The sequence below is a fragment of the Dromiciops gliroides genome, chromosome 2, assembly GCF_019393635.1.
Source record: "Dromiciops gliroides isolate mDroGli1 chromosome 2, mDroGli1.pri, whole genome shotgun sequence".
NCBI lineage: Eukaryota > Metazoa > Chordata > Mammalia > Microbiotheria > Microbiotheriidae > Dromiciops > Dromiciops gliroides.
This window is the reverse complement of record NC_057862.1, coordinates 12,087,762-12,115,555: the sequence shown is the minus strand read 5'-3', so window position 1 is coordinate 12,115,555 and position 27,794 is coordinate 12,087,762. Positions and strand designations below refer to the sequence as shown.

Genomic DNA, 27,794 nt, shown 5'->3' with positions numbered 1-27,794 from the left:
CAGTTCTTCATCTGTAAAGTAAGCTGGAGAAGGAAATGACAAACCACAGTATCTTTGCCAAGAAAATATGAATAGGGTCACAGAGTCAGACATGAATTAAAAATGACTGAACAAAAAGAACAACAAAAAAATATGACTGAACAGCAATTATGTGCCAGGCACTGTGCTAAGTGTTTTACAAAAATTATTTCATTTGATCCTCAAAACAACCCTGTAGGTAGGTCCTATTAGTATTCCCCCTTTTACAGATTAGAAAACTGAGGCAGACAGAATTAAAATGACTTGCTCATGGTCACATAGGCAATGTCTGAAGCTGGATTTGAACTCAGATCTTATTAAGATCCGGCACTTTATCTACTGCATCACCTATCAAGGTGCCTCAATTTCATGGTGAAAGATATCTTTCCAACCCAGTTTTCTTGCTCATAAGCAATCATGAACAAATTGAGTTCAGAAATGGGAGTTTCTGGGTATGGGACAGTACTAGTAGGAATCATGTTTTCTCTGTATCAATTAAGATTATATATTTACAAAATCATGAATGATTGACTCTTTCCAGTATGGGAATTAATGTGTCATTCCTGAAAGTCATATTTCCTTTGGTAATATAGTAAATCTGGCAACCAGATCTAAGACACCTATCAATGCTAGCCTCACCCTGTACCTCCCATATGTGAACATAATGTTTGGAAGCAAGGGAGACTAACAGAACCTTAGGATCCGATAGGAAGAGAAGTTTTCCTTACTCATTCCCTTAAAGTCTACATGTGGAGTCTGGTACTGATTCTGAGTTAAAGGTGAGGAGAAGCTCTGACTTGATTTTCTTTTTTAGCACTAGACCCTGAGAGCTTCTTTCACAGATTATACCAAGTAATATGATTCCCTCTTCACTGATTTGTTCTCTGAAAGCCTGTTCTAAATTAAGAACGATAATAATAATAATTGTATAGTAATGTATATGTGTGTGCATTTATGTATGTTTGTATGTATGTATTTGGAAGTGAAAGGCTGCCAGTTCAGGTAGGGTGGAATTTTCTCATATATGATGCTATTGCTTAACAGTGACCAGTATGAGGTAACTTTGACAGATACAATTAGTCTTTTGAAAGTGCACTTGGGACCCATTGTTCTAAAAAGTGAGGTACACATTGATGCCAAGAGGAAATTTCTCAAAGACTAGAGTCTAAATTTTGTAGTTTAAAATCTCCTGAGATAAAATAAAAGATCAATTAGAGGCCTAAAACCAGAGCCTTGGTAGTCAGTCTTAGGTATGAACAATAGCTCTGTTGTATTTGCAGTTGTTAACATCTCCAATTAATGTTTGTTTTTAGAATAGTCAGTCTGGAAAGGTAGAATGGATCCAGTGATGAAGAGTTTTAAATTCAAAACAGAGAGGTTCCTATTTGATCCTAGAGGATATAGGGAGTTTGTTGGGTAGGGGAGAGGTATGACAGGGTCAGCCCTGAGCTTTAGAAAGATCACCTGGGCAGTTCTACAGAAAATTGGTTGGAGAAGGAAGAGATTTGAGAAAAAAAGATCAATTAAGAGTATGTTGAAAAAGGCTCATCTGTGTGTGAGTAGAGAGGAGACACATAGATAAGATGTTATAGAGTCAGAAATACAAAATCCGTCAACTGAATGGATATGAAGGGTGAAAGGGAATGAAGAGTTGACAATGGTGATATCTTCAACAGAAATGTGTTTGTTTGGAAGAAAAGAGGGTTTGGGGAAAAGGCAAAGAGTTATTTCATGAAATTATTTGTATGCAACATAGCTATCAATTTGTTTTTTCTAAGTTTCAGTGGCCCTGAACAGAAAACAAATGTTGCCCATTCCTACTATATCAGATGAAGGAAGTCCCAACTCCATAAAGGCAGTGGTCACTAGTACTGTCATAGTTATAAGCTCAACTGAGGCATTTAGAAATCCTGCCCAACCTCCCCCTCTGACCTTCCATTCACTTTGTATAAATATGTATATATAGAGAGAAATAGATGTGTACATTTAGTTTTAACAATTTTTTTTTCATTTTGAGTACTTAATTCTCTCCCTCCCACCTATTGAGAGGGCAAGAATCAATAATACATATTAAATCATTCCAAGCATAGTTTCATACTAGCCAAGTTGAAAAACGAGGAGGAGGAGGAGGAGGAGGAGGAGGAGGAGGAGGAGGAGAAGAAGGAGAAGAAGAAGAAGAAGAAGAAGAAGAAGAAGAAGAAGAAGAAGAAGAAGAAGAAGAAGAAGAAGAAGAAACAAAGACAGTGAACAATTATATTTAGACTCCATTAGCTCTTTTTCTGGAGGTAGATATCAATTTTCATCATAAATTCTTCAGAATTGTCTCAGATTATTGTATTGATCAGAATAGCTAAGCCATTTCACATGTTGGTCATCATGACAATATTGTTGTTATTGTGTACAATATTCCCCTTGTTCTACTCATTTCATTTTGCATGGGTTCAGAGAAGACTTCCTAGGTTTTTTCTGCAACCATCCTGCTCATCATTTCTTGTATCACAATAGTATTCCATCACAACTATAGACTACAACTTGTTCAGCCATTCTCTAATTTAATTTTCTGTCTATTGGCCAATCTGAAAGGTATTAGATGGCATCTCAGAGTTGTTTTAATTTACATTTATCTAATCAGTAGTTGTTTAGAGCATTTTTATATGATTGTAGATAACTTTGATTTCTTCACCTGAAAACTGCCTGTTCTTATCCTTTGACCACTTATCAAATGGCGAATTAATTATGTTCGTACAAACATGGCTCCGTTCGCTATACATTTGAGAAATGAGACCTTTATCAGAGAAACTTACTGGTAAAAGGTCCCCCCCCCAGTTTTCTGCTTTCCTTCTATTTTCAGATATATGGGTTTTATTTGTACAAAACCTTTTTAATTTAATGTAACCAAAATTATCCAATTTACTTCCTGTAATGATGTCTATCCTTGTTTGGTCAGAAATTCTTCCCCATCCCTAGATTTGTCAGGTAAAATAATCCATGCTACCCTAATTTACTTATGGATCACCCCATTCTGTCTAAAGTATGTGTCCATTTTGATCTTATCTTGGCTATATGGCTGGAGATGTTGGTCAAACTGCTTTCAGTTTTCCAGCAATTTTTGTGAAATAGTGAGTTCTTGTCCCAAAAGTTTGGATCTTCTACATTATCAAACATGTATTTGTTATGGTCATTTCTACATGTGTATTGTGTACCTAATTAATTCATTCCATTGATCCACCATCAATCATCCATCATAAGTAACAGATTGTTTTGATGATCATTCTTTTGTAATAGAATTGAGACCTGCACTGCTACACCAACAGCCTTCATATTTTTTCATTGATTCCCTTGATACTTTTGACCCTCTATTCTTCAGATGTATTTTTATCATTTTTTCTAGCTCTATAAATTATTTTTGGTAATTTGATTAATATGGATAGCACTGAATAAGTAATTTAGGGTAGTAACTAATTTAGGTAGTCAAATTGTCACTTTTATTATATTGGCTTGACATACCCATGAAGAATTAATATTTCTCCACTTGTTTAGATCTGTCTTTAGTTGTGTGAAAAGTGCTTTGCAATTATAATTATAATTCATTAGTTTCCGTGGTTTATCTTGGCAGATAAATTCCCAAGTATTTTATATTATATGCAAATATTTTAATATAATTTCTCTCTCTCTCTTCTGCTGGATTTTGTTGGTAATATATAGAAATGCTGATAATTTGTGTGGGTTTGTTTATATCATGCCACTTTGCTGAAGTTGCTAATTTTTTGACTAGTTTTTTTACTCAATTTTCTAGGATCCTCAAAGTTATACCATCATATCATCTACAAAGAGTGACATTTTGATTCCTCATTACCTATTGTAATTCCTTCATTTCTATTTCTTGCTTTATTGCTATAGCATTTTAGTACAAAACTAAATAATAGTGGTGATAATGGGCATCTTGCTTCACCCCTGATCTTATGGGAAACCTTTAGCTTATCTCCTTACAAATAATACTTGCTGATGGTTTTAGATACATACCATTTTTCATTTAAGGAAAACCATTTATTTCTATACTTTCTAATGTTTTAAATAGGAATGAGTGTTATATTTGTCAAAAGTTTTTCAAAATCTATTGAGATAATCAAATTATTTTTCATTGTTACTGATATGCTCAATTATGTATAAAGCTTTTTCAAATATGAACAAAACTTGCATCCTGATATAGGTAACACCTGGTGTATGGTCTTTGTTATATATTGCTGCAACCCCCTTGCTAGCATTTTATTTTTTTAAATTGCATCGATATTTACTAAGAAAATTGGTCTGTAGTTTTCTTTTTCTGTTTTTTTTGCTCTTCCTGGTTTATGTATCAGCACCATATTTTTATCATAAAAGGTATTTTGGTAAACTCCTTCTTTTGGCCTATTTTTGCAAATAGTTTACATAGTATTGGAATTCATTGTTCTTTAATTGTTTGGTATAATTCACTGGACCTGGGAATTTTTTTTCTTAGTTCATTGATGGCTCATTCAATTTCTTTTTCTGTTATGATTACTTAAGTATTAAATTTCTTCTATTAACTTTGGCAATTTAGATTTTTGTAAATGCTTATCTATTTTATTTTTGTTGTCAGATTTATTGACATATTGTTGGGTAAAAATAGCTCCTAATTGTTTCAATTTCATTTTTATTGGTAGTGTATTCATTTTTTTTTTCATTTTTTATACATCATATTGTTTTATTCTTTTGGAAAAATAAAATTTAATGAATGACATTTTTATTTTATTTTTTTCTAAGAAGCCAGCTTCTGGTTTATTTATTAGTTCAATGAGGTTTTTTAATTTTCAATTTTATTAATCTCTCATTTTGATTTTCAAGACTTTTCAAGTGTGTGTTCAAATGAGGCTTTTTCATTTTTTCTAAGTTTTTTTTTAATTGCATACCCAATTCATCAATCTGTTCATTCTCTATTTTATTTATGAAAACATTTAGAAATATAGTTTCCCCTAAGTACTGCTTTGGCTGCATCTCACAAACTTTGCTATATTGTCTCACTGGAGTTATTCTCTTTAATGAAATTATTAGTTTATGGTTTGTTCTTTAATGCACTCATTCTTTAGGATTGTTTAATTTCCAGTTAATTCTTGATCTTGTACTTTTGACTCTATATATCGAGCAATAAAATATTGATCTATGTAATTTTATTGCATTATGATCTAAAAAAGATGCACTTAATATTTCTGCTTTTCTGTATTTGGTAAGGTTTTTTATGCCCTAATACATGGTTAGTTTTCGTTGAAGATGCCATGTACAGTTGAGAAAAAGGTACACTCCTTTCTATTTCCATTAAATTTTCTCTAGAGGTCTAACATATATAATATTTTCTAAAACTCTATTCATCTTTTTACCTTCTTTCTTATTCATTATTAATTTTTTTGGGGGGCCAGGCAATGAGGGTTAAGTGACTTGCCCCAGGGTCACACAGCTAGTAAGCATCAAGTGTCTGAGGCCAGATTTGAATTTAAGTCCTCCTGAATCCAAGGCCAGTGCTTTATCCACTGCGCCACCTAGCTGCCCCACTTTCTTATTCATTTTATGGTTAAATATATCTAGTTCTGGCGGGGGGGGTGGGGGGGAATGGACGTCCCCACACTAGTAGTTTTATGTCTATTTTCCTCCCATAACTCATTTAACTTTTCCTTTAAGAATTTGGATGCTCTGCCATATATGGTGCATATATGTGTTTTATTGACATTATTTTATTGTCTATGGTAACTTTTAGCAAAATACAGTTTCCCAGTTTATCTCTTTTAATTAGGTTAATTTTGCTTTGCTTTGTCTGAGATCATGATTATTAACCCCACCTTTTTTTTTTACATAAGCAGAAACACAATAGATTCTGTTCTAGCCTTTATTTTTACTTTGTGTCTATGTCTCTTTTGTTTCAAGTGGTTTCTTGTAAATGACATATTGTTGGATTCTGATTTCTCATCCATTCTGTTATTCACTTCCTTTTTATATGTGAGTTCATCCCATTCTCATTTATAATTATGTTTACTAAATGTATATCTTCATACATCCTATTTTCTCCTGTTCTCTCTCTCTCTCTCTCTCTCTCTCTCTCATCTCTCTCCTCTCATCACTCTGTCCCTTCTCAAAAACCTGTGTTACTTCTGACCACTGCTTCCTTTAATCTTCCCTTCCCTTCTATGAGTCTTCCCCTTCTCTTATTTCCTTCTATTCCCTATTTCCTTGTTAGGTAAGATAGAGTTCTATATCCAACTAAGTGTAGTAATGTTATTCCATCTTTGAACCAATGAGTGAGGTTTCAAACATTGCCTCACCATGACCCATTTTCCCCTCTACTGTTAAAAGTGCTTCATTTTGTACCTCTTCTTATGTAAGATAATTTCCTTCACTTTTCCCACTTCCTCCTTTTTCCAATGCATTCCTCTTTCTCACCCTTTAATTTTTTTGGAGTTTAACCCATTATAGTTAACTCACACTTATACCCTCTGTGTATGTATACTCCTTCTAACTGCCCTAATAATGAGAAAAGTTCTTAGGAATCACAGGTTATATTCCCATATAGGAATGTAAACTGTTCAACTTTGTTGCATTCCTTATGGTTTCTCTTTCATATTTACCTTTTCATGCTTCTCTAGAGTCTTGTATTTGAAGCAGATTTTCTATTCAGTTCTGGTCTTTTCATCAACAATGCTTGAAAGTCCTCTATTTCATTGAACACCCATTTTCTCCTGAAGGATTACACTAAGGTTTGCTGGGTAGTTTATTCTTGATTGTAATACAAGCTCCTTTGCCTCTCCAAAATATCATTTTCAAGCCCTCTGCTCCTTTAATGTGAAAGCTGCCAAGTCTTGTGTAATCCTGACTGTAACTCCACAATATTTGAATGATTTCTTTCTGGCTGCCTTACAATATTTTCTCCTTGACCCTAAGAGATCTGGAATTTGGGCTATACAATTCCTGGGAGTTTTCCTTTTGGGACTTTTTTCAGGAGGTGATCAGAGGATTCTTTTCACTTCTATTTTACCTTCTGTGTCCAGGTTATCAGGATACTTTTCCTTGATAAATTCTTAAAATATGATATCCAGAATCTGTTTTTTTTATTATTATGACTTTCAGGTAGTCCAATAATTCTTAAATTATCTGTTTTAATCTATTTTGCTAGTTAGTTGTTCTTCCTATAGAGAATTCACATTTTCTTCTATTTTTTCTTTCTCCTGACTTTGTTTTATTGTTTCTTGATGTCTCTTAGAGTCATCAGCTTCAACTTGCCCCATTTAATCTTTAAGGAATTATCTTTTTTAGTGAGCTTGTGTACCTATTTTTCCCACTTTTTCAATTCTGCTTTTTAAAGAGTTCTCTTTAGTTAGTTTAGTTGCCTTTTTTTTACCACTTGGGTGGCCAATTTTTGTTTGGGGTTTTTTTGATGCCACTTTGACCAAGCTGTTAAATTTCTTTTCATAATTTTCTTGCAGAACTCATTTCTTTTCCTGGGTTTTTCTTCTACCTCTCTTATTTGATTTTAAAAATCTCTTTGGGGTCTTGTGTTCAATTCATTTTTTGAGGGTTTTCTTGTATTGTTTTGACATCATCTTTTCCTGAATTTGTATTGTGATCTTCCTTGTCACAATAGTAGATTTTTATCTTCAGGTGCTTTTTTTTGTTATTGTTTGCTCATTTTTCCACCCATTTTTTTTTACTTTTAACTTTATGCTAAATTTGGACTGTGCTGATAGAGTGGAGAGGGTTTCTGTCCCAAGCTTCAGGATTTTCATGGTGCTGTTTTCAGAGCTGAGGGTCTGTAATTTTTTGGTGCTTGTAAGTTGGTATGATCCAAGAAGAAGTGAGGTCACTGCTCTCTTGTCCTGTGCTCTGGTCTTTAACTAGGACAGTACCATGCTCCCCTGCAGTCACAAGTGCTAGTTCTCTTCTGAGCCCTGTAACTGCGACTATTACCCATGCTCCTCTGCAGCTATAAGAGATATCTTCTTTCTGACTTGGAATTGGACCAGGACCCCTACTGCCTTGTGAGAGGTCACAAGTGCTTTTCTTGTCACCTGAAACTGTTATCCTGAACTATATATAGGCAATGCAATAGTTGTCCTGCCCCCATTGCCAGCAAAGGGTCCCCTGTAAATCTCTTTCAGACCAGTTGTCCAATCCCCTTGCTATCTCTGGACTCTGAGCCCCCAAAAGCTATTGTATCCATTGTGGCCCACCTCCAAGGCCCACTGCTGGTGCTACTGACACATATGCTATACTCCAGGTTTAGCCACCCACCTCACTGTCACAGATCTCTCCTGCTAACCTCCTAAGTTATCTTGGACTAGAAAAACATCTCACCCTGACCTTTTGTTGGCTCTGCCACTCCAGAATTCGATTTGAGGCATTATTTTAAAGTTATTTGGAGGGGAATTGTGTGTGAGTTCAGCTGAATTATTGCCTGTTCATCATCTTCGCTTTACCCCAATTTAAAAGTATATCTTATTCAATCTTGTCAATGTAACTGTGGACTCTTCCATCAAAGGTGAGCTCCTTACGTGCATCAGCTGTGTTTTCCTTGCCCCCCCAAATCCTCATTGTTTAGCAGAGTGCCCGGGCACTTCTGATTGATTGGTAGGGGGAAGGAGAAGAGTAAATCAAAAAGTATGACCCCCCCCCCTTTTAAAAATAAATAAAGTTAACTTAGGCAGTTTATCTAGGGCTACCTGGCTAGTAAAAAAGGACAATTAGGTAACCAGAAACCAATTCTTCAGGTACTTAGCCCAGTGCCTGTGCTAGATATATCTCTATTATCTCATATAGCTGCCCTGTCAATGAAAGGTGTGCACTCCATTTGCTGGGAAGGTGCCTTCTTCCTTTAATACTCCACAGTCACTGTAGCTATGAGTGGCCCTGTGCTGAGTGAATCAAGATTCTAGGCCTCTGGTTTGTTGTAGCTTTCTTTAGAGCATATTACTTGAAAGGGCCAAACTTGACATTGCTATTGTGAAGAACTATGGGACATCTTCCTTCCCATGGGAAACTTTGCTTCCCTGGTCAAACAATTGCCTGATTTTCTGTAACCATATCCTGTTAGTATGTTATTTGTTCCCAGATATGTTCCAACAATATCAGGCACTGTGCCTGCTTGATCAGCTGTGGGTTATCCTCGTGATTCTGTCTTCTCAAATGAATGTGAAAGGTTATTAAAAGTCTCCAGAAAATGTTAAAGCACCGGCCCTGGATTCAGGAGTACCTGAGTTCAAATCTGGCCTCAGACACTTGCCACTTACTAGCTGTGTGACCCTGGGAAAGTCACTTAACCTCCATTGCCTAAAAAAAAATAACAAAAGTCTCCAGAAAAGAACTAGACTATCCCACCCAGACTCTGTGGTCTGGGTCTTCCCCTGCAGCTTCAAGAATAAATATACATGAAATGCCAAATACCTAGTTCACACTTGAACATTTGTGAGGGATATATAAATATATCTGAATGAAATTTTATATATACATATATACATAATTACACATCTGTGTATGTACATACATACATATACATATGTGTATGTGCATGCATACATATGTATACATGTGTGTGCACACACATATATTATATATATTCATTCAAATATTTCAGGATAAAAAGTCAGGAGCTGAAGTATTTTGTAAATATTTGCTATTATTTCTATTAGGAAATGTTTCAAATTAATCCAGCTAGATGGTATTGTGAATAGAATGCTGGACCTGAAGTCAGGAAGACCTGAGTTCAAATCTAGAACAGACATTATCTTGATGTGTGACCCTGGACAAATCATTTAACCTCTATTTGTCTTAGTTTCATCAACTGCAAAATGGGGATAATAACAGCATCTATCTCGCAGGGTTGTTGTGAGGATCAAAAGCTCTTAGCATAGTGCCTGGAACATAGAAAGCATTACATCAAAGCTGATTCTCTTCCTTTCCCTTCCCCTCTACTATTATTTATTATTTTTTGCAGGCAGTGGGGGTTAAGTGACTTGCCCAGGGTCACACAGCTAGTAAGTGTCAAGTATCTGAGGGCCGGATTTGAACTCAGGTCCTCCTGACTCCGGGCTGGTGCTCTATGCACTGCAGCGCCCCCTAGCGGCCCCTGCCCTCTACTATTACTAATCTTGAATCATCCTCTATTTGTCTTTCAGGCAGACATGAAATTTGGTGGCTTTTAGCAGCTGCCTGTTGGATGATTGTTGGACCTGCTAATGGTGGCACTAAGACTAAAACCCTGCAGAATCCAGAAGCTAACATGAACATTGTAAGTCATGTTAATGAAAATGTCAAACACTCTGCAGTCCGGCTTCCAACCCCATAATCTCACTGAAATCCCTCCCAAACTCCTAGAGCTTTCCTCTTTCGGTCCATTCTCCACTCAGCTATCAAACTGACCTTCCTAAAGAGCTAGCCTGACCTCAGTAAACCTCCATAGCTCCCTATCAGCCTCAGGATCCAATATAAAATCCTCGAGCTTCTAAAACCCTTCAAAGCTTAGCCCTTTCTTGCCTATCCGGTCTTCTCAGACCTCGGTCCTCCTCCCCTTCCAAATGCTCCTTGGTCCAGTAACACTAGCCTCTGCTTCTCCTCAAATAAGACACCTCCTGTCTCTGGGTATTTCAGTGGCTGTCCCCTATGTCTGTAAAGATCTTCCCCCTTGTCTCTGCCTCCTTCATTCCCCAGTTTTCCTCAAGTCTCAATTTATATCCCACCAATTCCCCCTCCACCTTCCACTGCCCATTTATACTATATTATCTTTTCTGTATGGAGTTGTAATGTCTCCCCCAGTAAAATACGGGCTCTTTGAGAGCTGGCGCTGCTTTTTGCCTCTCTTTGTATCCTTTGCACTTAGCACAGTACTTGGCACATAGTAGGCACTTAAGAAATGCTTGTTGACTTTATCTGACTTGGTCAGGCTCTCCTGATAATTTCCTGGAATACTGAGCAAGACTTTAATTCCTTTAAGACCTTAGTTTCCTCCTCTGTAAAAATTAGGGGCTATCCAAGGTTCTTCGAGGTTTAGAGTGATGATCATACACATGATCTAAAGTTCGTTGTTTACTGCTTAGGCACCCAATGCCAACACAACTGCGTGTAGCCAGAAGCTCTGGAGAAGTGGGAATGTAAATGATTCCTGGCACATGGCTTTACCCCAACTTGGCCACTCATTACCTTGAGACCTGGGGCTAGTTGCCTCATTGCTGTTAGCCTCAGCTCCCTAATGGGACATTGTTCATGGTGTTGCTATGAAGGAAGTACTTTAGAAGCCATGAAAAGTTTCCCAGAGGCTGTCCTTACTATTTCCTGTTGTTCCTCCCTCAGCCTTTATATGACCCCTTCTCTATGCCTGGTAATGATGTTTCCTTCTCTCCTAAGGCTGGCCCAGGGTCTTCCTCTCTTGCCCCTGCTTCTTTCACTGTACGCTCCAGGAACATTTTAGGTTCTTTGCTTTAAGAAGCACCAGCCAATGGCACCAAAGTGAAAACTTTTTCTTCCTTCCATATAGAGCCAGATTATCTCCTACTGGGGCTACCCCAGTGAAGCATATGATGTTGTAACAGAAGACGGCTTCATTCTTGGGGTTTACAGGATTCCTTATGGGAAAGGACACTCTGAGACAACAGGTAGGGGGGCACCATGTTATCAAAAATTCAACACAATGAGACCTAAAATTCAGATGAGTGAATGCCTAGAATTCACCTGGGTACTGGGTAACTTGGATGTGGTGAGAAGGAAGAGTTCTGTGCCTAGCAGGAGCAGATGCTCAAACCCCAGGTCACTTACTTGTTGTGTACATGTCTCAGTATAGGTTTTAGGAAGGTTCAGAATATCAATAATTTGGGGGCAACATATGTAGTGCAGTGGACAGAGCACCGGTCCTGGATTCAGGAGGACCTGAGTTCAAATCTGGCCTCAGACCCTTGACACTTACTATCTGTGTGACCCTGGGCCAGTCACTTAACCCCAATTGCCCCACCCCCCAAAAAATCCATTGGTTTTGGGACAGCTAGGTGGCACAGTGGATAAAGCACTGGCTCTGGATTCAGGAAGACCTGAGTTCAAATCTGACCTCAGACACTTGACACTTACTAGCTGTGTGACCTTGGGCAAGTCACTTAACCCTCATTGCCCCACCAAAAAAAAAGATTATCAATAATTCAGCACAAGGAAACAGCACAAACAAGACAGTAGAGTAAGTCACCTTTATTGAGAAGACATGATATGAAGGACAATCAGGGAGAATGGTAGAAAAAGGGCTTGTTTGCTTGACTCGGAGTGGAATTGGGGGCACAAAACCATCAAAGTATACTGGGATTTTATAAGGTTCTTATCTGGGTCAAGAAGTCCAGGCATTAAGGAGAAAGAGTGAGGAGTCTGGACCTAGGGACTGGTGCTGATTCATGATAGTTGGGGTTGGTGGTGAGGGAAGACTCTTGGAAAGTTGGTCGCTGTTTGATACGATTCAAGCTACCCATAGGCAGGAAAGAGGCTTTTGGCCTTTATCCCTGGTCATACTATCTCAGGGTAGCTTAGGCAGGTCTTGCTCACGGAGTGAGATGGGGAAGCTGACTGGGGTCATTGCAGTGAGTGACCTGAGCAAATCATTGGATTTAGAAGTAGCGTGACGGGGGCAGCTAGGTGGCGCAGTGGATAGAGCACCGGCCCTGGATTCAGGAGTACCTGAGTTCAAATCCGGCCTCAGACACTTACTAGCTGTGTGACCCTGGGCAAGTCACTTAACTCCCATTGCCCTGCAAAAATTAAAAAAAAAAAAAAGAAATAGCGTGACACAGTGGGTAAGGCGCAGTGTTGGGAGTCATAAAGATCGAGGTACAGACTTTGCCTTGGACACTGGCTAGCTGTGACTCCTCATCTCGGACAAAGATTCTGAAACTCTAGGTCACAACCCCATACCGGGTAACATGACTGAATGCAGGGGTCACGAAAAGTTTGGCAACAGTAAGAAGTTACATATTCTATTCTGTGTGCCTATATACCCGGGGTCACATAAAAATTGCTTAGGCAAAAAGGGCCATGAGTAGAAAAAGTTTAAGAAGCCCTGATCTAGAAGATGAGGGGTGGTATCTAGAACACGTGGGGTGGGACCATATGACCACTAAAGTCCCTCCCAGTACTGCAAAAGAATATTTAGGCATTTAGGGGGCAGCTAGGTAGTGCAGTGGATAAAGCACCAGCCCTGGATTCAAGAGGACCTGAGTTCAAATCCAGCCTTAGACACTTGACACTTACTATCTGTGTGACTCTAGGCTAGTCACTTAACCCCTCATTGCCCCACCCATATATATATATATATATATATATATGTATATATATGTATATATATATGTGTGTGTATATATATATATATATATGCCTTTAGATTTCCTTAGGAAGCCAATGGCAGAGGAGATTTGGAAATGCTTTTTGAACTGGATTATGAGCCATATCTCCTTCATTTTGCAGTTCCGAGGCCCATTTTCTATCTGCAGCATGGCATGTTTGTGTCTGCTAGTATCTGGATAGCGAATCCACCCTACAGCAGCCTGGCCTTCACTTTGGCAGATTCAGGATGTGACGTGTGGATGGGGAATAGCCGTGGGAATGTCTGGTCTCGGAAACATGTGCACTATTCTGCGGAATCACCGGAATTCTGGGCTTTCAGGTAGAAAAGGGTTGGTCTTTGAAGATAAGATCCCACTGGGTTTCCTAAATCTATGGAAATCCACTGAGGTTTTTCTTCATTCCCTAAGGGGGACAATTATTATAATTAGTGGGTATGGGGGCAGCTAGGTGGTGCAGTGAATAGAGCACTGGCCCTGAAGTCAGGAGGACCTGAGTTCAAATCCAGCTTCAGACACTTAGCACATAACTAGCTGTGTGACCCTGGGCAAGTCACTTAACCCCAATTGCCTCACCAAAAATAAATAAATAGATAAACAAATAAACAAACAAATAAATGAATGAATGAATAAATGAGTGAATGAATGAATAAATAAATGAGTGAATGAATAAATAAATAAATAATGACTTATGAGTGGGTACGGGTCATGAGGAAAGACTTTTTTGGAGGAGAGTTTAAGAGACAGATAGAAATTCAACAGGAACAAAGGGGGAGGATGGTGATGGCAAAACTTAGCATCAACAACACTATTGATCAGGTACTACTTGGGGGGAACCTGGCCTGTTTTACACTACAGGCAGACCATGCACCACATACAGAGGATCCGTGTGGCCTGGACATGAGCAAAGGGATAGACACACCTGATGGATGCCCCCTTCTTGCCCTGTCCTGTTTGGGGTTCCCCTCACCAGGTGACAGAAGCATTGTTTTTGGCTTAGGACCTGAATGCCAAGGACCAAGACTGCACTGGCCAGTAACCTCTAGTGAAGGAATGCCCCAAATTAAGGCCAACACTTCTCCAACATGTCAGTGATAAATGGGGAAATGCTTGTTCTGAAAGCTCCATGATTAAGGACTGAGGACTGCTGGTCCTCAGAAGTTGTAGCTCTTAGTTTCTTCCATTAATCTCATCCACCATTCATTAAGTTCCCCCTTGGGCAAGTCAATACTAGGCACTGGAGGGAACTAAACAGAACACCAGGATGAATAAGGAGACCCTGCCCTCATGGAGTTTGCAGTCTAGGAGGGGCTCAGGAAATCTCTCTGAGAAACTTGAGGGCTATGAAGTAGTCCACAAACATGGACATTCAGAAAATTAAAGTGACTCCTTCACTGATATCCATCTTTCATTGTGGTGTGGAGGTCACCTTGGACTCTCAGGGGTGCTGGGAGAATATCCCTAAGACTCTGATGAACCCTACCAACCACAGAGACTCCAGAAGATGGCTATTTATTGTCTGAGGACCAGTACAACCAACTTCAACAAGTTTCATCCTTAGAAGGTGGCCTCCAGGCAATGATTTTTATTTTTTGGTTTTTGGACACAAAAAAGTATTTCATAAGACCTGGGGTGGAGGGGGTGGAGGAGATGGAGGGGGTGGAAGGTGAGGATCTGACTCAGTTCAGGGAAGGTCTATCCTGTTGGACTCATGAATTCTTGAGGTACTGAAGTGTATATGTGTATATTTCTTTTAAAATAGCAGCTACAGTCAGTGTCTGGCTTCTTTTCGCTCTCTTTTGCAGTTTTGATGAAATGGCTAAATATGACCTCGTGGCCACTTTGAACTTCATTATAAACAAAACCCAGCAGGAGAAATTGTATTATGTGGGTCACGCCCAGGGCGCCACCATTGGTATGTATAGATCAATGGGCATCAATCAAGTCAACAAGTATGAATTAAACACCTACTGTGGGCCAGGCATGTGCTAGGTGCTGGGGAAATCGATACCAAAGATGTGAGTGAAAGAGAGCGAGGGGTCCAGGGAGCCAACTGGAAGGGATGGTGGAGACTCCAATGGAAATTAACAAGTTTGGGAAAGGGTTTGTGTGGACAGATAATGAGATCTATTTGGGACACACTGAGTTGGAGATACTACGGGATAGCCAATTAAAAAGGTATGCTAAGGGGCAGCTAGATGGTGCAGTGGATAGAGCACTGGCCCTGGATTCAGGAGGGCCTGAGTTCAAAGCCGGCCTCAGACACTTAACACTTACTAGCTGTGTGACCCTGGGCAAGTCACTTAACCCCAATTGCCTCACCAAAAAAGGTATACTAGGCAGCTGTGGATGGGGCACAAAGCTCGGGTGGAGTGGCACAGATTTAGGAATCATCTGTTGAGAGATGATAATTAAATCTGATGAAGCCACCCAGAGAGAGGATTGAGAGAGAATAGGAGGGGACCCAGGACAGAGCCTTGGGAACACCCACAATTCTAGGGTGAGATAGGGATGGTGATCTGAAAGAACATGGAGAAGAAGTGGTCCGGGGGGGCAGCCAGAGAACCAGGAGACAGCATCCAGGAACAAAGGGTAGCCAGCAGGGTGAAATGCAGCAGAGCTCAAGGATGAGGCTGCAGGAAAGACCCGGGTTTGCCAAAGAAGAGCTCATTAGCACTTTGGAGAGAGCATTTTCAGGTGATTTGGTAGGTGATAAGCCAGACTGCAAAGAGCATAAGAGGCAATGAGGCTAGATCACTTTTTACCCCGAGAAGGGAAGGAGACATACAGGAAGGTAGTTTTAGGGGTGGTAAGATTGACTGCAGGTTGTTTTTCTAAAGATTGAGGAACTCTGGGAATGGTTCTTGGCCTCAGCCCTAAAGAGTAAATGTGAGGATTCCTGGCTGAAATGGGTTCTGCTTGTGACATGGAATTTGCTGCATCAAAATAAAGGAGACATGTATGGAATTGAGTTCTGGGAGCCCGATTCGTGAGGACATGAATAAGCTGAAAAGGGTCCAGAGAAGGGAGTCAGATGGGGGAGGGTTTCCAGACCAGGCCACATGAGGAGCCGAAGAAACTGAGGTGGGTCAGCCTAGAGAAAAGAGGACTTGGGGGAGGGAGAGAGTCAGCTGACAGCTGCTTTCAAGTATTTGAAGGACTGTCGTGTGGAAGGTGAGATTGGCCTTGTTTGATTTAGCTCAGGCACAGCTGGGGTGGGGGTGGGGGGGTGGAGGGACATAGTGCACAGAGCACCAGGCCTGGAGTCAGGAAGACTCACCTTCCTGAGTTCCAATCTGGCCTCAGACACTTACTAGCTATGTGACCTTGGGCAAGTCACTTCAACCTGCTTGCCTCAGTTTCCTCATCTATAAAATGAGCTGGAGAAGGACATGGCAAAGCACTCCAGAACCTTTGCCAAGAAAACCCCCAAGAGGACCACAATGAATCAGGCATGACTGAACAACACCCCCTCCTTTGGTACCCCCTTCTCTACTACCCTTGGTTTCATCCTCTGTGGGTACACCATAATTAGAAAAGGACTGCCATGAATGAATCGCTTGCTCTCCTCCAGCTTTTGCAGCATTCTCCACCAATCCAAAGCTGGCTCAGAGAATCAACATGGTTTTTGCCTTGGCGCCAGTGGTTTCAGTACAACACAGCAGGGGCCCCCTAAAGACCTTGATGTCCATTCCTCCATTCTTATTAAAGGTAAGTGAATCCTGGGATTTCCAACAATAGACCACAAAATAACCTTCACTGACATCATGCAGGGCACAGGGAAGGGCCTCAGGATGATCCATAACCCATCAATGGGAGATTTCATATTCCTTAGGACCAGCAGTTTCTTGTGAAGGTCCTGTGCTCCAACTCTCCTCACCAGTATTACAGGAACATCCATTTGAAATTGGATTTAAAATCTTAAAACTCAATTAGTCAAAAACAAAAACAAATTTAAAAAAAACTCAATTAGTCCAAACAATCTCTATCTCTCTCTCTCTCTCTCTCCCCCTCTTTCTGGTTCTCTCCCTGTCTCTCTCATAAATCCACACATATACACAAATATGTGTGTATATACGTATGTACATATATATATATATATATATATAATGTTCATCTGTTTTTATATCAGCTTCACTTCTGAACCTATCTATTCCCTACCCAGTCTCCTTCCTGTGATCCCTTACCTCCACAAGGGAGGGAAGGACACACGTTTTTAAAAATCTCTTCTGCAGGTCTGAGCTTGGTTATTATCATGACATAATGTTAAATTTTCTGACAGCCTCTCCATGTATACTGTTGCATTCACTGAGCGTAGAGTTTTCCTGGTTCTGCTTGCTTTACTCTATATCAGTCCATATTGATCTCTCCATGCTTCTCTGGATTCTCCACATTCATCATTTCTTATGATCTAGTTGTATTCTATTCCATCCATATACCCCAGTTTGGTTAGCTGTTACAAATATTTTGGTCTAACCTCATTTTCTAAATGAAGACACTGAGACCCAAAGATGAGGGGACTAGCCTAGGATGGCAGAACTCATAAGCAGCACTTCTGGGATTGGAGCCCAGACCCTCCAGTTTCATTCCAGTTCTTTCCAGGCCACCAGGCTTACCTCTTAGAGCAGTCTGAATTCTTCCCATTTTTGCAAATGGAGATGGTACTGATCTGTAATTTAGCCAAGGTTAGAATCCTAGAAGTGCCTTCATTTCAATGTCCTGCTCCCTTTTGTGTATGTGTTTTTAATAATTTTTCAATTAAGCATTTGTCATCTTAACCCCCCACCCACTTCCCCCAATGGAAAAAAAGAAAAACCCCACTTCTGTCTAATATGTGCTATGTGACTTTTGGTCCTAGAAGCTTCCTACCATAAGTCTAGTAGGGCTTGGTGAGGCAGCTGAGGATATATGCCCGGAGACTTGGCAGAAGCAACGAGACTTTCACCCTTTCTTTCATTCCCCATCCCCCCTAGACACTCTCAGGGCAGAGACTCAGCCCTACCCCAATCACAGGGAAGGTCTGGAGACAAATAGCTGCCAAGACAAGCAGCAGATCTTTTTGGTTCAGCTCTGCAGTCCCATCTTCCATTTCTATCACATCCTTGGGCTTGCAAAGCACTTTCTTCACCACCACCACTCTAGAAGGCAGCTTGGACAAGTGCATTTATTCTCACATTACAAGTGAGGACATGAAGGCTAAGACAGGCAAAGCCACTTGGCCAAGGTGACCCAGATGATAAGTGAGTCACTGAGCTGATTCTACCTCAGGTGCTCCTCAGTTGTCAAAGCCAGTGACCTTTCCACAACACCCTTGGGCTTCAGAAACAGAGGCTATGGTAACTTCCCAGCTTTCTGTGGGTCTCATTGTTTTCAGCTTCTGTAGTAACAGCTGGTGATCTGTGACCCAGCACCCTGAGTTCTGGAATTGTACAAAACTAGGTCAGTTTTGGAGGCGGCCTCCCTGAATCATTTCCTTTTGACTTACTTTACCCCCACTCAGAAATTTCCTTGGTGAACCTCAGATTATAGATGTATCTGGGCTTTCACCGATGTGAGCAAACAGTATCCCAGTTCCTATGCAAATACCCAAGGTATCAATGCTTATTGAGGATGGCATTACCTTTATTTCTCCTTCCCCCACCTCCAAATAGAATGAAAGCAAAAGACCATGAAGATTGACAATAGGTAAGAAGTTCTTGGTCCTGCAAGGTCACCAGCCTCACTCTCCTCCAGAACCATTTGGGTCCAGTGAAAAGATATACATCATGATGACTAGAGATGGCCCCAGATGTTTAAGGCAATTAAGGTTAACTTGCCCAGAGTCACAGGGCTAAAAAGTGTCTGAGGTGAGATTTGAATTCAGGTCCTTCCAACTTCAGGGCCACTGCTCTGTCCACTGCACCACCTAGCTGCCCCAGTATGCAGTAAAAGATCATTATGAAGCCTCCTTCCTCTTGGGTGAATACTACCTCTGACCAGAAGCCAGTGTAGTTCTCTGGACCCTTGGCTCCCCCTTGTGATTTTGTACTCTTCTTGTGAGGAAAATGAACTTTGATGATGCTAGAGATAACCTGAGATCATCTGGAGAGTTGTCCATTCATCCCCCAAACCCGTGGGAAGGGTCTCTATCCTCATGGCACTGCCCTTAGGGTATGGAATCTCTCCTAGAATCAAACAAACTTGTGGATTCTGGTGAGGCAATGTCCTAACATTCCACTTAAGTCCTTCTTCCCAGGAACTTGTAAAGGCCTCCAGTCTCATGGTACTGTGTTATCTGAGCTACCCTCAGCAGGGCAACACATCAGGGGTGGCCAGGAAGGCAACCTCCCTTTGGAAAGCTCTGATGATCACAATTAATTTTTTATCTATTTGTAATTTTTCCTTATATTTTTCCTCTTTGTAACTTCTGTTTATTTCTCCTAGTTTCCCCTCTGAGACCAAGCAGAGCAATTGTAATTCTTCCTTCAGACACTAGGAGACACATCTTATGTCCCACTCAGGACATCTCTTCTCGAGGTTAAAAACTGCCATTTCTTTGAACCAAGGACTGATGTATGGCATGATTTTAATGTCCTTCAATCTAACTGCCTAGTCTTTGGAAACTGACCTTTGATTTCCTCTGGAAGGGTGGAGCCCCCAAATGAATAGAATACTCCAGATCTTTTCTGATTAGACCATAAGTTGAGCTGTCCAAAAGATAAATGAAGGCTGGCTGGGGAGGCCCTGGGTTCTCCTGCACTGGGAGTCTCCATTGCAAAACTAGATGTGTTGGGGATGATTCTTACTCAGATACATATTGGACTTTGAGAGCCCTTGAGATTCCTTCCAAATCTGAGATTCTGGGGTCTTTTTGTCTATGGTTCTTGTTCATCTCTCTTGGCTTCTCATTTGCTTATTCTGGGACCTGATATATGACATAATTTTAGCTTGTTTAACACTTCTCTAGCCCCTGAAGTCTACCTAGTATTCTGGAACAATCCCAGAGGGGGCAGAATAATCCTGATGCTTCACCTCAAAATAATGAGTTAGGTGATAATTCCTCCTCCACCTGACCTACTCTCAAAGGTCTATGGCTACCACAGGTGTGGATTCTAGCTGATTGTGCAACATTTATTTCAAGGTAAAATGAGGGAGTCATGATTGATCCCTGAGTCAAAGCATAGAGATAGCCCTGCAATGGGTAGTTCCTCTGCAATGGGAATGGAATGGGGCGAGGTGGGGTGGAATGAGGTGGCCCCACCCTCATTCACTCTGTTGGGGATGCTGGGCTACCTGAAGGATCCTGGTCCATTTCTTTCCTCCTCTACCCAATTCATTCATGGTCCATGGTCATCAGGCACTGATAACCTTCAGTGGATAGAGCACTAGACACGACTGGCATAATGACACGGGCAGCCTCGGTTTCTATGTACGCAAAATGAGAGGGCTGACCAAATGATCTCTAAGGTCACTCACAAGTCAGGAGAGGCCTCTTACTTTTCTGGGGTTTGGTTCCTTCATCACGTTACAGCTTATTCTTTTAGCCTGATTCTGGGCCTTGACTGTCATTCTTCTGGTTTTAACTTCAGGGTCACCTGTCCATCAGTTCTCTAGGTACTAGAAGTACTGGGACTGATATATGTACGATGGCAGGCCTAGGCCCAGATAACATCGCTGCGTACTATGTGTGACCTGGACCAGGAGCTTACTCCTTCTGGGCCTCCATTTCCTCCTTGGTCAAATGAAGAAATTGGACTAAAGGATTGTTAAGGTCCTATGCAGTTTTAGAACCGTGGTCACGTGATTCTATGAATTTCTCCCAGCTCTACCACTTACTACCTGGGAGATGCTGGACAAGCCCTGTATCCTCTTTTCTGCTCCTTGGTTTCCTTGTGTGTAAAAAGAAGAGTTTAGTCTCAAGGTCCCTTCCAGCTCAGTATCTATGGTCCTAAGACGCTCTGATTACTTTCCAAAGTGACTACCAGGAGAGAGGATTTGGGGAATGGGAACTAAGACAGAAGAGACTGAATGAAAGGGCAAGGAGAGGGGTGGCCTAAACATATCTCCCATCTTGCATCTTTCCCATCTCAGTAGTGGGCAGTTCAGGACAGGTCCACTTGAGGGCTGCTACAGTCCCATTGCTTGTGGTTTTGTTGTTTCATCTCATTTTTCCAGGTTATCTTTGGGAGAAGGGAGCTCTTCCCAAAGTCCGCCCTGAGTCAGTTCCTTGGCAGCCAAGTGTGCAACCAGAAAGGGTTCGATCACCTCTGTACAGACTTACTCTTCCGTGCATATGGATATGACCGGGAAAACATTAACATGGTAGGTGTCCACTTTTTCCCCTAGAAATAGAGAGGAACTCCCCTGCTTTCCTTCTCACCTTTCTTAATATAATTGTTATTTTTATTTTATTGTATTGCATTTATAGAACCTTACTAAGATGCAGTGTGATATAATGGACAGAGTACTAGACTCAGTCAGGAGACCCTGAGTTCAAATCTCACCTCTGGCATTTGCAAATTATGTGACCCTGAGGAAATCATTTAACCACTTAGGTACCTCCAGACACCATTAGAAATTTCTAGGGGCAGCTAGCTGGCGCAGTGGATAGAGCACCAGCCCTGGATTCAGGAGGAACGGAGTTCAAATCTGGCCTCAGACACTTTACACTTACTAGCTGTGTGATCCTAGGGAAGTCACTTAACCCCAATTGCCTCACCAAAAAAACAAAAAAAATATAGCCAGTGGATATCTGCATTGGTGGAGGGAGTTCCCACACTGAAAATACTCCAAAGTGACAAAATGAGAGCACTTTCCAAAAATTACTATTAAGAGTTACTGGGGGGACGGCTAGATGGTGCAGTGGATAGAGCACCGGCCCTGGAGTCAGAAGTACCTGATTTCAAATCCGGCCTCAGACACTTAACACTTACTAGCTGTGTGACCCTGGGCAAGTCACTTAACCCCAATTGCCTCACTAAAAAAAAAAGAGTTACTGGGACATATACAAGGGGTCAAAGTAACACAGAGAGGAGAGAATTTACAAGACTTTAAAATTCAGAACAGTGACAAATAGTCGTGGGATTTTAGAGTTAGCAGGCACCTTTAAGATCATTTATTCCATAGACTAGAAAACTGATACACAGAGTTTAAGAGGCAGCTAGTACTCCATGAAAAGAGTAATACGTTAAGAGATTGAAGAGAAGTGAGATGGAGAGAAGCAATGAAAACAGATTAGCTTCTTCTAGAACCCTGTCTGTGAACAGGGAGGAGATAAAGGGATGATAAGCTCAAATTAAAGTGTGTGTTGTTAATTTTTTTTTTTAATAATAGGGAAGACTTGAGTGCAATTTAAGCAACGGAGAAACCAAAGGATGAAATGAGATGAAAGGTTACTAAAAATAAGCAAGCGTTAGACTACATGGTTTCTGAGGTCCCTTCTGAATCTCAAATTCTGTTATTCGCAAAGAAAACAAGCTTCCTAAGGAAGAGAAGGGACGGCATCAAAGCTACGGGTGGAGGGGCCCTCCTCAAAATGGAAGGGAAGGAGGAGAGAGTTGGAAATGATGTTGAGGAGGTCTGAGCTATAGTATTAGGGAGAACAGAGAGCTCACAACAGACTGTGAATTCTTTTTTCTTGGTGGGGAGGGTGGTCAGTGTTAAAGTATGAAGCAGGGACTTTTTTTTTTAATTAATTAATTTTTTAGTTTTAGTTTTTTAGTGAGGCAATTGGGGTTAAGTGACTTGCCCAGGGTCACACAGCTAGTAAGTGTTAAGTGTCTGAGGTTGGATTTGAACTCAGGTCCTCCTGACTCCAGGGCCGGTGCTCTATCCACTGCGCCACCTAGCTGCCCCCAGGGACTTCTTCTAATAGGAAATAATGAGGTGATGTAGGTAGTGTGAAGGAGAAAGTTAAGGTCTGGAAGAGATTCTCTGGGGAATACAACAGAGACAATTAGGAAAGAGCAGAAAGGATTCCTGTGAATCAGAGAAGGTGCCGCTGAAATTAGCTGACTCCACCAGCGGGGATGTGTGATTTCTTCTAACATTTCAGGAGCACACGCAGCCCCTCTTAATCTCTCAGGTTGAGTTCCTTACGTTTTGGGGACTCGGTTTCCCCATCTGTAAAATGAGGAATTGGCCTCATGGATATGGGTGGAAAGAAAGCTGGGTTTGGAGTTAGAAGTTCCGGGTTGAATTCCAGCTATGGCATTTAATACCTGTGTGATATTGAGTAAGTCACTTCTGAGGGGGCTGTACTTTCTCTAAGGATCTTTGCAGTTCTAAATCTGTGACTGGACAGTGATTGCTTCCCTTTGAGAGAGAAACAGACTCCAAATGCCCTCCTTGCTTCCTCTCAGTGTCAAGACCACTCCTGATCTGGGGTATACCAATAGGCATTTACTGGACCTCTCCACATCTAGCAAGGTTCGGTTCATATATGAGGCAAAAGTGACAAGGGCCCACAGGCCTTGGGGAATGACCTGTGCAAAAGCCTGAGATAAGAAATGGGAAGGTTGGGGCAGCTAGGTGGTACAGTGGATAAAGCACCGGCCCTGGATTCAGGAGGACCTGAGTTCAAATCCAGCCTCAGACACTTGACACTAGCTGTGTGACCCTGGGCAAGTCACTTAACCCCCATTACCGTACAAAAGCAAAACAAAAACAAAACAAAAACAAACAAAAAAGAAATGGGAAGGCTGTATGTGGATTCCAGAGGAGTAATTAATATCTCAGAGGGGCTGGCCAACTTTCAGGTTACCAACCTAGCCTACCAGAAGCCATTTCCTATGTGAATATCATCTTAAGTCATTTGCCCACAATGGTTTTACAGAATTTTTATCCCTACTTCACTGTTTTGCCCACATCCTATTCATGATTTGGTCCAGCCTCAGAGAAAATGACGTGGAGATTTAAATACTTCTTGACTTTGGGCAAGACCTTTTCCCCTTTTGTACCTCAGTATCCTTCTCTGTCAAATGAGGGAGTGGGTGAAGTGATGTGGCAAAAGTCCTTCCAAGCTCTAAGTGCTAGGAGTGAGAATATTTGCCCCAAAGTATCTCCATCCCTCAAAGTTCGCTTCTTTCTCAAATTGCTCCCTTTTGGAATCAAAAGATTAAGACACAACCTTCTGGAGCAGCTAGGTGGCAAAGTGGATAAAGCACCGGCCCTGGATTCAGGAGGACCTGAGTTCAAATCCGGCCTCAGACACTTGATACTTACTAGCTGTGTGACCTTGAGCAAGTCACTTAACCCTCATTGCCCCGCAAAAAAAAAAAAATTAAAAAAAAAAAAGACACAACCTTCTTTCTTTCCCAGAGCCGTCTGGACGTCTATCTGTCCCAGAGTCCTGCTGGAACCTCTGTCCAGAACATAGTCCACTGGAATCAGGTAGAAATCCAAAAATCTTTGTTATCACCAAGGTCAGGTACTTGGTCTTTAAGGACATTTTGTGAAAAGGGGGAGACCATTACTGAGGGGAGATTCATCACCCACATGTTTGGCAGAATATTAAATCAAACCCAAAGCACTGGCTGCATTCTGTCTCAGCAGCCTGGAGTATCTGGTACCCACTCTATGGATGCAGAGTAGTTCAATGTCTCACTTTAGTATTTCTTTACTATTGACTTCTCTAGGTTGCAGAAGGAAAGAGGAAAGAGCCCTGACTTTAATTCAGGGAACCAGGACTCCTATTTCATCTGATGTTTAATAGTGGGGTAACTGGCAACAAATCATTTGTCTTCCCTGAACCTCAGTTTCCTTGTGTATAAAATGAGAGAGTTGAGCTAGGTGGCTCTAAGAATGCAGATTTGGGATCCTATAGCTGGTCTACATTTCTTAATGGTGTTGACAGAAAGAATTTCTGCCTCCATGAATAAATTGTTTTCTTTTCTTTTAATTCCAGATTCTTCAGTCTTCAAAGTTCCAAGCTTATGACTGGGGAAATCCAGCTGCGAATATGGCACATTTTAACCAGGTATATCATTTAAATGTGGTTCCAATTTGTGAAAGAGCCAATCCCTCCAAAGGCCATCGATGACCAAACCTTATGCAATCTCAACAGCTAATAGCCCTCTTCTGATCCATTTCAGCCAAATCTCAATGTCTCGATGCCAGGAAGTGCAATGAAGTCATTTCCAATATTCTTCAGTTGTTTACCTGAAAGGGACCTTAGAGATTGTCTGATCCCAAACTCTCGTTTTTATATACAAAGAAACTGATGTCCAGAAAAGAACAGTGAGCTACCCAAGGTCACACAGGCAATGAACTTGATCATAGAATCATAGGTTTAGAGTTGGAAGAGACCTGGAGACTCAGGAAATCCTGCACCACCACTACCACCCCTATTTGACAGATAAGGAAACTGAGGTCCACAGTCACACAGGTAGTAAGCAATGAGCTGATATTCAAACCTGGTCTTTAGATTCCATGATGTCACTTAAGGCATGGCATAATAAGGACAGTTATAATCTACATTTAGAGAGTACTTTAAGGTTTGCTAAATGCCTTGATTTCATTTGATCCTCACAGCTCTCTTGCCAGATAGGTACTATAATCATTCTCCATTTACAGATGAGAAAACTGAGGCGGGCTAAGTGTCTGAGGCTGAATTTGAACATTGCTCATTGTGCCACCTGGTGGATCCAATGGGACATATCACCTAGATAAAAGGTCTTAGCCCCACCAGACTTCCTCTAGATTTCCAGGTATTCACCAACCAATCAACAGGGATTATAGCTAAATTACAGGGAAGGGCAGGACCTCCAGAGAATGAAAAGAGAACTAGACTTCAAGTCAGAGGATCCAAGTTCACGTGCTAGCTCCTGTACTTCATTCATTCATTTATTCATCCACTCACTCATTCATTCCTCCATTTATGTAACTGAAGAACTCTCATGTAGAAGAGGGAACAGATCATTGGGTGACTTATTTCAGTCTTTGGGCCTCAGGTAGGGGGAAGAAAACAAACATTTATTAAACATTTACTAAGTGCCAATCACTGTGCTAAGCACTTTACAATATTCTCTGGTTTGATCCTCACAACAACCCTGACTCATGTTACACTTGAGAAAAATGAGTCAGGCAGAGGAGAAGTGATTTGTTCTGGGTCACGGAGCCCGTGAGTGTCTTTCTGATCCCAGGACCAGGGCTCTTTCTACTGTGACACCTAACTGTCTCTGGCATCTCATCCCTAACATGGGGAGAACAGTACTTTCTCTTCTTACCTTTCAGGGTTATTTGTTGAGAATATCCTCTGTATACCTGAAAATGCCAAATAACTGCATTGCTCAGTGGTTCTCAAAGGTAGTAATTGGTTTTTCCTTTTAATTGCACTCAGGTGACACCACCCTTGTACAACTTGGGAGCCATCAAGGTACCAATAGCCATATGGAGCGGGGACCAAGACCGCTTTGCTTCCCCCAGGGAAGTAGAAAATTTGCTCCCCAAACTTCCCAACATTATATATCACAAGAGGATCCCATACTACAACCACATAGATTTTCTGCTGGGCCTGGATTCACCTCAGGAATTCTTCCATGAAATTCTTTACTTGATAAACCCAAACATGAAATATTACAGACCTTGTTGTTTCCTTGTGTCTGGTTGGGAGGCTTCATGGTTGGGAGTGGGGAGAGACAGGGGTGCTCCTTCTGGGTGGGGACATTCCCATCCCACTCCTCACCCTTGTTGAAACAGGGAGAAAGGAAATCAAATTTGTTAACCCCCACCATGCAGCAGGGACTGTGTTAAGCACTTTCACAAATGTTATCTTGTTTGAGTGGAAAAAGGGAGATGTTGATCTAAGTACTGCGGAGTTATTTAAGGCCCTAGAGAAGGAGGCAGCAGCTGGTGTCTATGGCCAGCAGTGACTACAATGTAGCCTGGCTGCAGAGAATGCTAGAGGCTGGAAGGAGAGGCTACCATTTCATACCTATCAGATCGGCAAATATTACCAAAAAAGGGAAATGATAAATGTTGAAGAAGATGTGGGAAAACACTCATACATTGTTGGTGGAGTTTAGGGTGTCCTTATTGGTGGGACAGAAGGGGAGACAACTGAGTGGAGGGCCTGGATCTTGGAACAGAACACCTCAGGAGACTCTATCTAGGCTCTGTTTTTTTAATTATCACCATCATCATAATAATCATCACGGCTTTCATGTAGTCCAATAATTCTTAAATGATCTCTTCTCAATCTATTTTGAGGCCAGTTGTTTTTCCTATGGTCATTATAATTTCAGAGCATTTAGCATCTGTCCTTTTGCTATTGTCCTTTCCTTCTATTTACATCATTATGGTCATTGTATATTTATCATCCTTGATCCTGCTTTTTTCACTTTGCATCAGCTTATCTAAGTATTACAGGGTATTTCAGACCATTTTTGTGGGGAGCCAAAAAGAATCTTTAGATTTTTGTGTCAGCCCCTAGGACAT

The 27,794-nt window shown here is 41.1% G+C and overlaps 1 protein-coding gene across 1 annotated transcript; it reads left to right on the top strand.

Annotated features, from left to right (window-relative positions):
* The first annotated feature begins 1,354 nt into the window (after positions 1 to 1,354).
* Positions 1,355 to 27,229, top strand: LOC122738176 (lipase member K-like). The gene is made up of 11 exons (XM_043980243.1): positions 1,355 to 1,373; positions 10,191 to 10,303; positions 11,546 to 11,663; positions 13,504 to 13,702; positions 15,185 to 15,294; positions 16,954 to 17,090; positions 21,534 to 21,680; positions 24,678 to 24,749; positions 25,264 to 25,335; positions 26,698 to 26,962; positions 27,057 to 27,229. Exons 1-11 carry the CDS (start codon positions 1,355 to 1,357, stop codon positions 27,227 to 27,229), a joined length of 1,425 nt encoding a protein of 474 aa, XP_043836178.1.
* The last annotated feature ends 565 nt before the right edge of the window (positions 27,230 to 27,794 follow it).

Excerpts from the sequence above, each read along its gene's own strand:
- LOC122738176 (XM_043980243.1), top strand. Across the intron at positions 15,295-16,953 it reads CGCCCAGGGCGCCACCATTG|CTTTTGCAGCATTCTCCACC; the intron begins GTATGTATAGAT and ends GCTCTCCTCCAG. Across the intron at positions 25,336-26,697 it reads ATATGGCACATTTTAACCAG|GTGACACCACCCTTGTACAA; the intron begins GTATATCATTTA and ends AATTGCACTCAG.